Raw genomic sequence first — 18,307 nt, 5'->3', positions numbered from 1 at the left:
AAACGAATATTCAGCCCAGGCAGCCCGTGACTGCAATGTGAGACTAGAAAAAAACCTTTCGTGGATTATGAACTAAAATAGCAAAGAAACTTTTTCAACGCAAGTCGCACATGGTCAAGAATACAGCCCGTTTCAAAATATGACGAATAAAAAATATAACGATGAGCACACAGTAAAGAACCGTGATGCAACATAAACACTAAATGCAGATGAAAGAATGGTTTTATGTTTATCACAAATAATACTTGGCAAAATTTTTCGAAAAATCCCGGTCAATTAAACTCGGAAAATTTATATTTTAGAGCCAACGTGTCTGAAAAATATATAGAAATTTTTCTGGCGGCAACTGTTGAGTGTAACTGAACTAGAAGTCATAAAAAGACAGGCGTGGGAAATTCGAACGGAAGCACACCTACACAGCTGTTCGATAGGAATGAGCTACATTCGGTAAAGAATATAAAAGCATTGCCATTTAATACCTATTCCTTCATCCTTGAATTATATGTTTTATTTTATTCTCTTTTCCCAAACACATAAATATTCCTTATATTCCTCGTGCCTTCATCGTATGAATGCCTTTTACAAATAATTCCCACTAGATGAATACATGACTCAAAAGCGGAGTATTTGTCCTTAACAACAGAATTATTTGACACTCCGCTTTTTATGGAAGGAATAAGAGCACCGAAAAATAGCTGAGAAGATAAATGACTCATCACACGCGATTCTACGGACTCCTATTCACCTAAAACATACTTCGCCTCGAAGCGACTGAGAGAAGGGGTAAGTTCATTCAAATTTGGAAGGTAAGCGGACACTTCGAATTTAAGATAAATGCCCACCTTCTCAAAGAATAAGATAAGTATCATGAACTTTCGAGATTGAGGACAGTATTTCTCAATCAATTGCTGCTCATAACTTTTCTGTTTACTTCAGTTTAAGGATCACCTCTTATTCGATGGGAGGAAATCGTAAATATATAGTATTGTGGAAATAACGACGCCCAAAATCCAACTCTCAAAATACAATTGTCTTGGAATGAGCATAAATATATTTTGACTATTCACAGAGTGTTTTAAAGAGAGGCTTTAAAGAAGAATATGATTTACTAATAGGGTACAAAATGTAAATAACCTCTTATACTACACAATACAACACTGGTAGAAAAAAACACAAAAGATAAAATGACCGCATTAAATTAAATATGAACCCTTTAATCAATATAGCCAATATTTACATATCATTAGTTAATGGGTGCATTGTACATTGTTTCTTACCTTTAAAACTCCATAACCGAAGATTGAGCCGAGGCACTGCACAATAACGTATAGAACGGCCCTGGGCCAAGAGATCATCCCCACCACCACTGCACAGACTGTTACAGAAGGATTTACGTGAGCCTGGCTAACATGTCCAAACATCTGAAATAAAAACGTGAGAATTATTAGAAAAATCTAGTTCACATCTGAGCGTTAATTCCAATTTACGAGAGCTGTAATTTATCTCGGGAAAGCATGTACCAATACTGTTCAAGAAATATCACATGAAAGAGTACAGATTAGTTTACACGTATAAAATTAAAAGTAAACAAATACCCAAATAATGGATATCCATGAAAGGAAATATACTGAAGAAAGCAAGAGCAATATAATGACGCAATTTCAAATTTTTTTCCTTCGGAAAACATTACACAGTCGTCTTCAATCTGTATTTTTGTATTTAATCTTTCCTTCTACAAAGAATGTGGAGGAAAATTCTTAAAATATATTTACTCCCCAGTTATTTCGCAAAATTTGTCAGAAATATGCCTCTCAAAAATCTTTAAAAAAATCCTACGACTCTATTTGAAACTATGAGAGTTGAGTGCGATGTTTCCCCCCAGCATTTTTAATACACAATTTTAATATTTTACTTAATTTAACTTTGTAAATACGGTAGCCGATTTAGGAAAAGGTATGCTTAAAAGGTCATATGAAAAATTTGAGACTCTTATTACTTGCAATACGAGAAGGATGAAATAGACAAAGTTCCACGGAGTGGAAATTATGGAAAAAGGAAGAATATGTGAATTTTTTAGTTATTAATCTGAATTTTTTCCTACTTGCTGTTTGCTTCTGTGAGCAAATGAAACTTCATTTTTTATTCCCAGGTTAGATAAATAAGTGCAGTTTGGGAAAAATGCTCTGGCTACTTCATTCTGTATCATAACATGGTTCTATATTTTAATCCACTTCATCATGGGAAGGAAAAAAGTGAACGGGCATGAACTATTTCCTTTGAAGAATGAAATAAAATTACGAAAGCTATTTTCTCTCAGACGAACGAGATTCACTCATACACTTCATCAACCAATTAGGACCGAGGCTTCAGTCATCGGTATCAGTTGAAATGGTTGATTCCGCCCTACTTCAAAAGGCGATTTGAGTACGGTAGAAACATGAAAGGCGTCCCAATGGTCGATCAGGCACCCATGGTGCGGCTTTTTGTGGCGCTGTGGGAACCACGGACGGAGTTGGTATCGGCTCGCCCAAAACCCTGCCGTGCCGCTAATGTCAAGGATCCGATCAAGTTTTCAAACACCCTTCGGGACCGAGAAAATTTGAAAAACGTATCTGTCGCCAACTGTAACTGTGAGTAATTAGCTTAATGTGGTAGTTTTTTCATAGTAAAAATAAAAAATTGATTTTACATTAATGACAATAACATTCCGAAAACAAATATCGAAAATCTTGATTCACGTTTAAACAGGGGGTAAGATGAAGGTACGCAAAGGAAAAAAATGTTAATTTGCAAGCAATACATACTTGAAGAGAAAGATACATACGATTCGAATGAAATAAAATTCATATTTTTATCTTATTTTATGAACTGGAGCGAAGGATCCTTGAAATGTCAATGGAATCTCGGGGAATGGCATAGTGGAAATAAGATTACGCGGGTCAATGGCCATTCTTTCCTAAATAGTTAATGGTCATTGACCTAATCTTCTTCCTTGGAATAAAAATACGGAAATACCAGCATGCTCTGTCAAAGGTTATCTCTAATGTATTTACTATATTCCGAGCAACAATTTAATTTTCTACTCATCAGATGATTAATACAAGTTTATTTATTTTTAGTGGCAAGATTTAATCGTCACAGGTTACTCGAATAAAACGTAGGTTCCTTGAATCGTAGGTTACTTGAATAAAACTCAGAAGAAAATTACATATTACTGTGATTTGGAACATCCTACTTAAGTAATAACTTTACTCTCTCTGAGATATTTAAAGATTACCGAGATTGAACAAAATCATGTTGAAACAAATATAAGTTACATGACAATCCACAGATGGCAAGGATGCACGTTTGTCATTCGTCTTATTTAAGCTAACCAGCTGGAGTAGTAATGTGGCTAAGAGATTGTCGGAGACATTTTCAATTGAGATATTGTTGTTCCATGTAAATATAGAAGTTAATTTTTAATGATAATTTTGAAATACACAAGAAAAAGTTGTATAGGTTTTTCTATATAGGTAAGAGTATCACTAGCATGAAAGAAAAAATGATATCGCAAACAGAATAGGGATGAGAAGAAAGCTTTCTATTAAAAGGAACAACAACTGGATACAAAGACTTCAAGACTAGACGTAGGGAATAGGATCGTAAAAAATAGGAAAGGAGCTCAATTTCAACAGCTATGAGACAAGAACGATTGGAGTAGCGGTGATAGAATTATACGCATAAGAAAAGATGAAAATGTAGTAATACCGAACAATAATGAACATTAACTGTATTGCTATATATTAACATATGAAGGACTCCTCCGAAGAGTGGGTGACAACACAAGAAGAGGGAAACTAAATATACACATCCTGAAAAGACTGAAGGAAAGTTAGAGAAAAACAATCACTGAAGAAGAACAGGAATAAAATACGAGAAGAATACCGTGGGAGAAATCAGGAGGAAATCATGAAGAATGAAAAAATTTGTTACTTATCAATTGGAAATATTGGTTGATGCAGGATTGGTGCATTGGTGGAAGCCAATAAACTAATTCGGAAACAAACGATCTACGATGACAATTTCTCAAATGACCAGTAGTATCACTTCAGAGGTAAGATTAAATTAAATGAACCTTTTATGTGTGAGCATAAATTATATCTCCACAGAACAAAATAGTCAAATGCGTCAATAAAAAAGTACTTATTATTTTAAAGAGAGGTTGGAGGGAGAGACTGAACCCGACGTTTAATAATCATGTGCCCATTATACGAGGGCGGTTCAATAAGTACCCGTGTTAGAAATGAAGAAATGATTTTTTCAAAAACATTTCTCTATTCTTCAACATAGTCCCCATTTAGAAAGATACACTTCTCCCAACGTTCCGCCATTTTTTTAACCTCTCCAAAAAATAGGATTTGTCGAACTCCAAAATACGCCTCTGTCTCGGCGATAACTTCCTCGTTGGAGCTAATTTTTTTTTTAGGGAATAAGAAATAGTCGCAGGGAGCCAGATCGGGTGAATACGGGGGGTACGGCAGCAATTCATATCGTAGTTCATGCAGTTTGGTGGCGACAACTCCGGATGAATGTGCTGATGCGTTATCGTGGTGAAACAGCACCTTCTTTTTCGCCAAATGCGGCCGTCTCCATCAATTTTTTGCCAATAACTCATTGTGGTATTTCCCAGTGATCGTTCTTCCTTTTTCTAAAAAATCTATGAGGATGACACCATTTGCATCCCAAAAAACCGTCACCATGATCTTTCCGGCCGATCGGACCATCTTAGCCGTCTTTGGAGCAGATTCACCGGGAGAAATGCATTTTTTTGATTGTTGCTTAGTTTCTGGTGTGTAATGATGAATCCAGGTTTCATCAACAGTGATAACTCGACGCAAAAACATCTTCGGATCTCGCTTTAATTGCTGCAAACACTGCTTCGAAGTTGACAGCCGGATCAGCTTGCTGTCCTCCGTGAGCAATCGCGGCACCCATCGGGCCGACAATTTTTTCATCACCAACTTATCATGTAAAATATTAATTACCGTTCCGGTCGACACACCCACGGCCTCTGCTACTTCGCGCACTTTCGTTCGTCGATCAGCGAGAATCATGGCGTGGACTTTTTGAATGATTTCCTCGGTAACCACGTTTGCCGGGCGTCCTGGTCGCTCCTCATCAAAAACAGATGTTCGCCCACGTTTAAATTCGTTGAACCAATATCTGTGGTCATAGATGCCGAAAAGTCCCCATAAATAGCATCCAACTTTGTTTTTATCTCCTCGCATTTCTTCCCATCCAAAAACAAAAAGCGAATTACCGGACGATACTGCTCTTTTACCATCTTAGCGAAAATCACGACACACGTGTTACTCGAATGGCTACCAAATCCAAACTAGCCTTAAAATCAATCTGAAATTTGTTTCACCGTAGTTTTATAGATGGCAGCACACGGTGATAACATAAACTTCCCTCAGGAACGCCCTTTGGCGTCAAACACGCGTACTTATTGAACCGACCTCGTACGATTACATACGCAAAACAAAACGGGGAAATGATTGTTATCCGAGAAAGTAGCATTACCACGTAACATTAACAGACATTTAAAGGGTTTCATATGAAGAAAATCAAATTGATTGACCCATTAACCGTTATTTAATCAAGTAATAAACTCATTACGCGGACGACGCGGCGCTCCTGTGCAGCTCCCGGCGAATATCTTTCGCCGTGGAGAGGCTGCAGATCGTCGTCGACGAGCTACTTTCGTGGTATCGTCGCTGGCGGTTTCCAGTCAATGCTGGGAAAACGAAGGCAATCGTCTTCCATACCGGCAGAGGAGCGCCGACAGAAGAGGAGCTGTCGGTGAATGGAGTCACCCTTCCGTGGGAATCCGAGGTTCTCTACCTCGGAGTGCTGATGGACCGGAAACTCCTTTGGAACGCCCAAGCGCGACGTGTCCGAGGGAAGGCCTTCGCGGCGCTTAACCGGCTTCGGCCGATTATTCGTCCGGGGGTCCTGAGCTCGGAAACGAAGCGTCGACTGTACCGAGCGTGCGTGTTGCCTGTCATCACGTACGCAGCGCCGGTATGGTCAGGAGTGCCGATGTCTACCCTCGCTCTCATCCAAGTGGTGCAGAACTCTGCGCTACGGTGCATCTTGGGATGCGGGCGCTACGCCCGCGTGGAAGAGATGCACCAGGACGGGAACATGGAACCTCTGAACGTCCTTCTTCCGGAGCTGTCTCGAAGATTCTTCGAGAGGGCTGCGGATTCAGACGTCGCCACCATCCGACGCCTCGGAGAGATCCAGGTTTCAACGTGGGACCGCTATAAGCGCCCCATTGCGAGCATGGATCGCCAAGATGCCCTCCCAGCGAAGAAGAGGCCCAGGCTTCAGTAGCAGGGATCGCCAGAGCGCCGTGACAACGCAGAAGACGACGCCCTGCCTTAGAAGCCTAGGCGGCTGGAAAGGCAACACAGTGGAGCCCCGACCGGAGTAACGGGGGTCCGTCCACGAGAATGACATAAAATTTTTTCATTTATACTCTACCCTCATGTCCTCTGTATAGAGGGCGATATGAGGGATTCCTTTCTGGCGGAACATGCTGGGCTATGTGCAAAAATATTTATCATTAATAAATGTTATTATAACTTAATGAGATTAACCTATAATTCCATTGAAGGTGTTGTTTTTGTCTGAATTGACCTCGACTGAATAGTTCTTCCTGCACTCGGAAGTGCACTGGAACTTCAGCTGGATATAAAAATTTTAAGTTTTTCATTTAATTTACTAAAATATAAGCATTTCAACGCTAAAATAAACGCTTCAAGAATTACTTCTTTAAAATTCATCGATGCGGCTAAATGCACTGGTACATTGACTGCTCCCGTCAATTTGAAGTAAATAAGGAAACCATTTAAAAGTAGAGATACTGAATGGATATTGATAGTTTTTATTTCCAAGTGTCCCAGTACACTTGAAAATTGATCACAAATTTCTTCAGAGAAAAATAAATTCCAAAGTTTAAATTTGTGAACCTGTATTCCCTTTCTTGTTCTCCCATTCACCTTCCGTTACTGTTCGCAGCGAATTTTTTCGTTCTTTTCCAATGACGATACAATTTCGGCTCTACCTCGCTTAATTATTCTCTATTCTCTTTCGACTTCACTTTCATACTCTTGCATAATATTCATTAAACCCCACCCCATACCGGATATACCATATTATGTTGCAATGAAGTCATACAGTATAATTAAGGAATGCCAATCAGCTGTCTCTAACAATTTGAAACACTTAATTTACCTTTTTCCTTAAAAAAAATTGCATCATTTCTCAATCATCCCCTCCATAACGAATGGAATTTCTACTAATAAATGTACAGGGTGGAACAGAATGGACACCTTAGTTTCAAAAATCACTAAAGAGCGCGCAGATAAATTAGCGGAGTGGGAGTAGTGGCGTTAGCTGGGAAAATCAACGCCATTTTTGGTAATTATCATGCAGTGGCCTGGTGAGCATCAAGGCTTTTTCGTAGAAACGTTCGTTAAGAACAATGATAGTGCGGTGGTGACGCAGACGGCGCTGTGGTCTAGCGATAAAGCGCATTTTCATCCCTCCGGCTCAGAATAAGCAAAATTTTCAATACTGAGCGACTGACAACCCTCGCGAGCTTCACCCAAGACCTCTTCATAGCCCAACAGTGACAGTGTGGTGCGCTGTGTCCTCCATAGGCATTATTAGGTCTTACTTTTTTAAACCTTCTGGTTCAACTCTTACTGTGAACTATGTACGCTATTGTGAGATGCAAGAGAAATTTTACTCCCCGAAATGAAAGAGCATGGTGTGGAATATGACGCAGAAGCCTTTTGGTTTGAACAGGATGGTGCCACGGCTCATGCCATCCGTCGTTCACGCAAAATCTTGCAAGAACAATTTCCCGGCCGCCTGATCTCCTTACGAGGGGATATTTGTTCCATTGCCCTCTCGCTCAACAGATTTGAGTCCATGTGATTTTTTTTCTTTGGGGATATCTAAAAGCTGAGGTTTACAAAGTTCGGCCAAGGACCTTGGAGGCTCTATAGGAGGTAATTACAGATGTCATCTCTGGAACAACGCAAGATATACTGAGAAGAGTTTTCGAAAATGTTTTTGAATGACTCCGCAAGTGCATCGCGCACCAAGGTCGCCGTCTGGATGAAATAATTTTCAAAACCCAATGAAAAAAATAACATCGGATGCAATTTTCAGAAATGAATACTTTTTAAAATAATCCTGGTTGATATTTTTATAATTAGCGAGTCCATTCTAACTCACCCTGTATATTAAAAATTAATTACAAATCAATACACTGATAGAAACAAACTCATTCATTTTCGGGTCAGAGCATTTCAAATTGCATTCACATGAATTCCTGGGAAGACAAGCATAAACGAAAAGTACTTGGTTTCGTAAATTATACTTAGGGTACATTACCTTCAAATAAATAATTATATCCAACATATTTAGCTTAATTTTATTTTTCCACCATTCCCATGTTTTAATAACATTTAACTAGAATTTAAATAAAAAGTTATTAAACAAACCCAAAATCTACAATATGAGAATAGGTGCGCAAACTTGACAATTTAAAGTTACCTGCCTCACTGGATTTCGAATCACCAGGTTCATTATTTCAGACGAATTATCGCAAATCTATTTCACCCAACAAAATATTAATAAAACCCGTGGTAAAAGGAGCCCGAGGTCAGTTCTAAAGGACACTGCGCCTCGTCATTTTCTGCGGTAAGCAGCCGAAGTTCCGCGCCCGTTCTTCCCCATTTAGTATCAATGGGTTAAATGAGAATGTCTCCAAAACCTATCACTGGTTGATAAACTTAGGCGATTATCCCTAAAGCGACACCAAATCAACAATCGGAAAACCAATTACACATACATTTGGGAAAACGCATTTACCGATTAATCTGTTCTCCATCCATTGGCAAAATGAAACGTTCAAAGTGTCTTCTCTGCCATAAGGGAGAATTTCAGTGATGATCAAGGGTGGTTGCCGCACGTTATTGTCTAATTCATTTTGCCAAAGAGGATGTGTTCATACGCACATTTTCAGGGATAAAATAGAATCATGGTATTGTTGCTTCAAAGATAAATTCTTCCTGAAGGTCATATTTTATCTATTTTCCAGAATGGTATGACATCAGATTATTTTAACGCTAAATTAATATATATTGTACGCATATCTTTTATCATCAATATTTTCGGTCAAAACATCGAGGGAGGTGAGAAGTTAAGACGCCAGACAAGTAGATAGATAGATAGAGGTCTTTATTTGGGCGAAATTGAGACCAAATGGTCTCAATTTCGCCCAAACAAGTACGCAGTTGAAAAGATCATAATAACGCAAAATTTGAGAGAACTGTCATTGAAAGGTCATTTCTTGAATACATTTTTGAATAAGAATTAATAGAATAAATTTAGCGGTTGAATAACTTAAATCTCGATAACAGCACAGATCACCATGTTGAATCCGAGGACAAAATTAGAGTAAAAAGAGAAGTAAAAACCAGGACGACACTACCTATTGATTAGTTCATAAAAAAAGATTTATTTTAGAATTCCATTGTATCTGCCAAATTATGTCGATTTAACTTTATGAAATTTAAATAATACACGCTTACTACCCACTCTATTACTAACTTACACAGTATAATATAATAAAAACCAAATTTATTTTTTCTAAATCGAAATAAAGATAGTGTACATGGGTGAAATAAATGTATACTGTTTTGATTATTTTCCAAAAATTCAAAGTTTCCCATACATCAGGTTGTGTACTGCATATTCGTGTGTCGAATTACAACATGACATACCCTCTGACCGGAACATCTAGCAAGAAACGATCGTTTAACAATGAATAACTGATCGTGGCACTTTTCCGCTTGTTAATTTTATTTTACGACCGGAATTCGATGCATTTCATCAACATCAGGTCCATCATCAGTGTTACGATCAGTTATTCATTATGTTTGATTTCCACCACATCACGCATGAAGCTGCTCAGTTGGATCGTTTACCAACTCTAAATGCTGGACACTTAAAACTATTATCAGTTTATTAACACCGTGGAGAAATTAAAATTAAATGCTTTGTGAAATAAGTCAAGCTTATCTCATTATTAGACAGAAAATCCTTTAACTAAAATGTTTTTCCTCCATTGGAACATCAACGCTATTGGGAAAGGGTTCATTTTGTTTAATGTTTGACTTTCAATTATCAACTCGGTCGCGGAAAAACAAGCTTTGGAAAGAAAATGACTTGCATTGAAACCCTGTTTCAAGCCGTTCAACATCCGAAACTAATTTTTTTAAGGCAATTGTTTTAGCGCGATTTTTCTCGCAATGCCCTTATTACCTGGTCCATTTTTGCCCCGGATAATTCCTAAATAATGAGTGCTTCACTTTCTACGGTGTTTACACCACCAACTTTGATGTTTAAAAACAAGGTTTAATATAAGATACTCATTATTAGAATTAAACTCCCATATACTTCTGCCTCATGCATGCAATTTGTTGGCCAAGTCTACTTTGTCGAATGACTTCTTGAAATTAACGTAACAAATAACCACATTGTGGTTGAATTCCATATGCCTTTCTTTCAGTTACTTAGTCATTGCTATGAAATCACGCGTACCTCTGCCCTTATGTTATCTTAATTCGGCCAATTACAGAGATTCACAAAATAATTACATTGATGTAACCTTCGAAAATTAATAACATACTCAGGTAACACTGGTGAAAATTTCCGAATCACACCCGCCGGAAAACCAACTTGGTTAATTTCAAATATCCAATCCTACAGCTAAAGTGTTGAATTATCATTACTTGAAACTATGATAAATAGTTTTTACGGCAAAATTTCCCTCGAATTTTCCTTTCGATGTCGAATTTTTTAAACATAAACTATGTCTGTCTTTAATATTATAATATCAGAAAATATTTTAATTAAATCATTGATTTACACCTCTTGTTCAAAAAATGGTCGAAAAAACAAATAGGTAAGCGAAACAAAAGCAGGCGTAACTACGTGAAGGAATATTTTTCAAGTAACGGAAAATCTAAATTTTTATCATAACTAAGCAGTAATTACCTTATTAATATGACATGAATAAAATATCAAAATAAAATACATTCACATATAATTATTTTATTTAAATAAGTTTATATGAAGCTTCATCACTCCATCCGGGCAACGTGAATCTCCAGAAAATGGTAAAATGACAAATTCATTTTTTCTTGGGTCTGTTGGAGTTTCCTCCATTTACTATGCCGCATGTGCAAACATTACACATCCCTTGATTTTTATCACTTTTGTCCCTGCCATCTTCCATACTTCTCCGCCTCCTTTCCCTCCCATTCCCAGTCATTACATTTTCTTACACCTCTCATCTTACTCTTTTTATGTTAATCATGACCCAATTTCTCTCGCAAAATGAATGTCCATGGAAAACAGCATCTGGGATCGCTAATCGTGAATATAGAGCCGTGATTGCGAGTGATTCTGTCAAATCCGCCAACGCTCATCGGACGCTCACCTTCCTCTCTCTAATTAAAAGGGATTCACTCATCCTGCAACGAATTACCACCAGGCGAATGGCTCTGACGCACTTGGGCTTAATTCCCCCGCTTCACACGGACAATTAAGTAATTTATAATGACCCGGAATTATTAAGTCTGGCAAAGAGAGATTCGGAAAAAAATTGACCTGAGGAAGAGACATAGCTCAAAATTGCATCGGGTCATAGGCAACAAAAAGCTAAAAAAATTAGCAGTTCAAAATTCCCCATTTTCTGAAATTCACCTAGAGAAAATCCCGTACTCTTCATCGCTCTTCATTAGCAAAATTGCAATATAATTCCAACCCGTTTCATAGCATAAATGAATTATATGAATGTCTCAGTAATTAACGAGATAACGCACAACATATAGTATTACCCGCTAAAATAGGAAAATGTAATTACGCCATAAAATTACCTATACATATTTACCAGGGAATATTTACCACGAGAGTATAAATAGCCGTGATTAATAAGTAACAAAATTGTAAACACCTTTTTGTATAATTATTTACGACAGCCGATAACTATAACTTAATTTCAAACTCTGTACAGACTCTCCATTTTTACACACTTTTGGCCGCATCCAAATCATGACTCGACTCCCACCCACCAAAGGCAAACTGAAATCCTGTTAGTAAAATATCAACGTAATGAAGAATAATTTTGTAAAAAAAGTCCAAAGTTTTACCTAGTCGACAGAATAACTCGGCCGATTCAGCTATCATGATGATGTCACATACTAATCATGGTATCTTCTCCAGATAATGAGAACGCAATCGAGAATAAATTATTTTAGTGTTTCGATATTAACCTGGATGAACTGACAAGGTACTGGAATTGAAATTTTTAACGGGCAAATTCGCAGGCACCTTGGATATTGACTTACAGCACGAAAAAAATATGAAAATTAAAATAGAGTCTACTCCAGGATTAAATGACAAATGAGTGCACTTGGCTGATGATCGAAGGAAAAATGACCGCAAATCCTTCCAACTATAATCTCGATGATTTTGACAAATTGGTCGACATTAAATAACTACTACGGCTCCAACTCGATCGCCATATCGAATATGAAAATGAAACCTTTACTAGATCATGTCCAAAGAATGAATTAATTAATAAGGAAATTAATTACTGTTGAAGCCTAACGCAGACAGAGAAGAATGAAAAGGAATATTTAACCAAGTGAATTGACTACATTTGGATTCGAATAGCTTGTAATTACTAAGTCCTTCTGAATATCACCGATATTTCACTGTCTACGATTAAATACCCGACATTAAACATGTTAAAGAGGAATTCATTCTATTACAGCTGTACAAATTTAATGCAAATGAAGTAAAGAGTCGTAACTCCAGCAAAGGCTTTTGTGATGATACGTATTAAGAGCCTATTCAGCGAATATTCGTGGAACATTATTAAAAGCACGCAGGGAAGACGACATTCTATAAAAATATATTAAGTAAGTGCCAATAATACTAATGGAACCGAAATCAATTATAAATGAAGAAAATGTACACATTGGAATGAAAATTCCTTTACCTTTTCACGGATACATATACGGTTTTTCAGGAAGTTTTGCAGAGACACAGACTAACCATCGTTATATTTCTAAGGTTAGCCTAGCAAGGCACAACCTGATACCAAACACTACCATAAACCCCTATTTAATTCCGCTTAAATTCTAATATCAAATATAGTTTCCAACGCGAATACTCATTCCCCCCCCCCCTACGTCGCCTGCCTATCGTTCTCCCCACTACTACAGTCTTCAACATTTCATCGACTCTAAATCTATCTTCCCTGGATCCTTTGGGATTCTTCCAACAATATTCTCCTCTCTCAGCATGCTTAAGATGTACTTCGTTCGTTATTCTGTCCGTGCCTTTTACATTTGTGTTTGTTTTACCTGTGCCACATACCAAAATCGTCATATCTAAGCCAATAATCTTGCTTCAACGACCAAATTCCCGCGTATCGAAATTTTATAAAATCTTTTTTCAACGTTCATACTCAACATCCCTGTCATTACCCCCTTCTCCAAATGAACCATTCATAGGCTAACTCAATTCTTCCTCTTAGTCCTTACTAATTCGGCCATCATAGTCCATAATACTTACAGGATAAGTAAACTCTTCAACTTGCTCTAGTTTATGCCCTCCGATTGACGCTTAACTTACCCTTCCCTCATTCAAAAACTTTATAACCTTGTTTGGCTTTCATTGATTCCTACTCTATACCCATTACACAATCTCTAATGCGCTCTTCAATGATTGCAACCCTTCAACAAATTAACCAACTAAAACTTGATCATCAGCAATTCTAACTGATTTTATGAACTTTCATTCCTTGCTCCAGCTGTAAATATTTCCTCCGTGATAACGTTGAAAAGAACGAGTTATAACGGACAACCCGGTCTTGTCACCTTCTTAAAACTGTGTATCTCGACTCTGCATCCGCCGCTCGTAACTGAGCAGTCTGATACACATATAGGTTGCAGGAAAATCGCCTACCCCTCCTATCTTAGGTATTTATTATTTAAGTATTCAAACGGTTAAGGTAGGTTTTGGATATACACAACTACGAACCAAATAAGTATTTTGTGACTCTTAACAAAACACAATCCCACCCTCTACATCAGGTCCTTTTCATCTCTGAGTACTTCCTTCCTCCCTCATCCCGTCCAAAATCCCTATCCTGTTCCCGCTCTTTCCTCGTTTGCCTAACATTCTCCCCTCTAGTAATCTTCAAATTCCCACTACTGATCAATACGCTCTTCAATCATTTTTTCTGCCTCCTTAGGATTTCTCCCAACAAACCCCTCTCTTCGCCCACCATACCAAGTACATCCTCATTTGTTTTCTTCTCTGTCCATTTCACCTTCTCCATTCTTATCCACACCCACATTTCAAAAGCCTCCAGTATACGTCTATCCTCCTGCTTCAATGACCACGTTTCCGCGCCGTACATAGCTACGCTCCATATCAAAGTTTTTACGAGTCTTTTCTTAATATCCTTACTCAACGTCCCTCTCATCAACTCCCTCCTCCTTGTGAAAGCCTCTTTGCCTAGCGCAATTCTTCTCCTTACGTCCCCACTAATTTGACCGTGTGGGTCCAAAACACTTCTCAGATACGTAAACTGTTCTACCTGATCCAGTTTTTGCCCTCCTATTTTAATGTTAAGCTTAGCCTTTTTCTTTCTAGAAAATCGCATGACCTTTGTTTTATTAATATTGATTCTCATCCCATACCTGTCGCACTGAATTTCCAATTCACTAAGCAATGCTTGCAACCCCTTGGCTGACTGAGAAACTAAAGCTTGATCATCAGCAAGCCTACTAATTTTACGAATTCCCCTCCAACTTTCATTCCTACCTCCAGTTCTTGCCATGCCTCTTTAATCATTTCCTCTGCATACAGGTTGAACAGCAACGGTGATAATGGGCAACCCTGCCTTACACCTCTTCCTAACACTGCCCATCCGGACTCCCCGTTCCCCACCCGCACCTGAGCAGTCTGAGACATGTACAGGTTGCGTATTAGCCTCCTTTCCCTCCAATATATTCCTATTTTCTGCAATATACTCATTAGTTTTTCCCAATTTACTCTATCAAACGCTTTTTCGAAATCTACGAAACAGGCAAATACCTCCTGATTGTATTCGATATTCTTCTCGATAAGTGATTTCATTACTGCAATGGTATCCTGCGTGCCCCTCTCCTTCCTAAATCCAAACCGATCACCCCCTAAGTAGTTATTCGCATTGCTCTCCATCATTTTGTTGATGATCCTGAGAACCCCTTTAGCTGCGTAGGATATCAAACTTATTGTTCTGTAGTCCTCATATGATGTAGCATTTATCTTTTCGGGACAGGAACTAATACTGACATCACTAAGTCTTACGGCCAGATTTCTTTCTCATAGATGCTACGTATCATTCTGTATAGTCTCTTTTTACCATATTTTCCTACACCTTTTAGTTGTTTCGTAGGAATGTTGTCTACCCCCACGGCCTTATTTGATTTCATCTCCCTTTATGCCCTTTCTATCTCATCATCGAGTATGCCTGGACCTAAGTTATCTTCCTCTACGTCATGTTCCTTTTCTATGTCTGGCCTTGTCGGCGTAAGTTCTCCACCATGCTTCTTCTTTCCATCTCTCTTGGATCTTCCTGTGTCGACTATTATCTCCCCGACTTATCTCTAACTGTTAGCAAAGATCTTCCCTTCTTAGTTCCCGGTACTGATTTAACCTTGCTGCATAGTCCCCTTTCATTATTCCTCTGTCAAGTTTCCATATCCTCGGACTGCGTCTTCCACCATGCTTCTTTCGCTTTATTTGTTGTCCATCTCAATTTATTGTTTAACTCTTTATTACTTCCTTTTTTCTAACTCTGTGTTTAATCTCAGGTAATAGTACATTTATTTACTCCAACCAGTATATCCTATCAAACACTTTCTCGAAATTCACGAAGCATACAAATATGTACATTTTGAATGTAATGTTAAACTAACATAGCCTTCCTATTAGTGAGGTCACTAGTGTTATGGCATCATGCGTACCTTGACAATCCTTCCTTAACACAAACCGATAATCCCAGGTAATAATTTACCCGCCTCTATATCATTTTAATGATAATACTAATAATAATCAAGCATTATTTTATAGCGCTCACTATCTATTTTGCATAGGAATCGATGATGTTTTTTCTATATAATAGATGTATACCTTTAATTAGATGGTAACCCTTAGCTCTGGGACTCGATTAGCATCTTTCAAAACACTGGAAGAATTATTATTATTATTATTATTGGCTAAGTTTACTGGGCTTCAGTAGCTTTTTTATGAACTCTAGCACTATACACTCCATTGATCATAATCCCAAAATAACATGTCAAAGAATATTCTTCAACCGCAAGCTTGATTTTACAGTAACTCATTATCTAGCTCTGCAAACTTTCTTTCTCCCACAATTCCATCCACTACGCCTATTCTTTTCCTTCCTCTTACTCAGTTTCCCGTCATTCTTCCTCCTACCTATTACAGTATTCAGCATCCCATTTCTCTCGGCATCACTCGCAACCACTTGCCCTGATTTCCTCGAATTTCGTCCAAAAGCCATCTGTCTTCTTCTACCTTGCTTAGAACTTGATTACTTGAATTCCTTTTTATTTCCATTTTATTGTCACCACTCCTCTACATACGCACGTCACAGAAGCCTCCAATATAAGTTTACCCTCTTCTCTCATCGATCAAGTCTCCGAGTCACACAAAACTATACACCATATTAAAGTTTTCATTACAATTTTACTTAAAGTGTATGTCATCATCCCCCTCCTCTTTGTAAAAGTTTCTTCACATTGGTTAAATTTCTTTTTGTAAAAGTACTACTTTTCCCATCTTCTTTTGAAAATGTTCCTAAATAGGGAATAAGAAATTAAAATTTTGCACATAAAAAACTAAGCTGAAAGGATTGAACCATGTTTCCAAGTGACGAAAAAGTCATATGCATCATTTGATTCTTAAAATTTTAACGTGATATCTCGATCCTTATTAATTAAATTTTAGAAAAAATAGCTTTTGTTTTATCTGTAATAATTTATTTACTCACCTCTTTCATTAAACCTCGTAATGTATTCTTCATTTATACTAAGAGACCGTCGACTACGATGAACGCAATAGGTAATTGGACCATTTTAAATGCAACCCATTCGTTTTGTATGTATCAGAGTAGGTTAAACGACACACGATTCCATAAAAAGGATTTGTCACTTTATTTGCCTTTATTATTTTTTTAAATAAATTCACAATTAGTCGGTTTATACGTTATGCCATTGGGAGGAGGCTGAATTGAACCAATAAAAGCATACCGAACAATGATAATGAACTGGGTCTATTTTGGACTTGGGCCACGATATATATTTAAAAAATTCTCACGAGTAACAGACAATGATTTTAGTACTTAGTAGCTTAAATGGTAAGCATATTAAAAACGCGACACAGTCAAATACCAACTTTCCTAAAGAGGGATGCTTTATTAGCTACCCCGGAGAGTTGGGGCTAGGTTTCATTGATAATTGAAACAGATAAGGAAAGGCCGCCTTGGGGGCACAGAGCGATGAAATCGACGTCGAAGACGAAATCCAAGTTGGTTGGCCTCTAGAATCCAAGAACAAACTGAAATGGTAGTTCTCTTAAAAACTTTAGCGGATCGGAATGAATAGAGCCCACATAAAGTGACGCATCACGGCTTCTTTTCCCCAAAACCCTTCCGTTCTTTCCATCTCCTTTACCAGGATAAGTTTATTAAGCTGCAAGTTTATTTTTTGAGCCCTCACATTTTGGTGCTTTCACAGAATGGTAGTATTCTAACGGAAGAATTCCTAGGCCCCGATATGTATTTCTGCGAATAAGGTACCATTTCTAATTAAAACCACATTAAAGAACTACGTTGCCTCGTATGTTAAAAATCATAACAAATTTTCTGTCGCTGGCGCCACCATGGCACATCTTGGAAACCATTCCAAGAAATCTCCGTATCTGTCTAAATACATTTGGAAATGACAATAATAATCTCATGCTTCAAAGTAACTCCGATCGCTTAGTTGATAAATTATTATTTGATTTGTTGTTTTTATTAATTATTGTTCAATTTTAGTTGTAAATTATTACACTAAGAATTAGCCTTAACTTAAATCTATACTGGCGAACA

General features: G+C 37.7%; 1 protein-coding gene across 2 annotated transcripts in view; it reads right to left on the bottom strand.

Annotated features, from left to right (window-relative positions):
* The window catches only part of LOC139694572 (aquaporin AQPAe.a-like), a 300,269-nt gene that overhangs the window by 204,288 nt on the left and 77,674 nt on the right, over positions 1-18,307 (bottom strand). For both annotated transcript variants that reach the window (XM_071593084.1, XM_071593082.1), the window contains exon 3: positions 1,278-1,421. In XM_071593084.1, the coding sequence (XP_071449185.1) occupies positions 1,278-1,421 (144 nt within the window). The remainder of the gene's footprint in view (positions 1-1,277; positions 1,422-18,307) is intronic.

This window comes from Hetaerina americana, unplaced genomic scaffold (assembly GCF_022747635.1).
Source record: "Hetaerina americana unplaced genomic scaffold, ioHetAmer1.1.p SCAF_50, whole genome shotgun sequence".
Lineage (NCBI taxonomy): Eukaryota > Metazoa > Arthropoda > Insecta > Odonata > Calopterygidae > Hetaerina > Hetaerina americana.
This window is presented reverse-complemented; position numbering and strand designations above follow the sequence as displayed.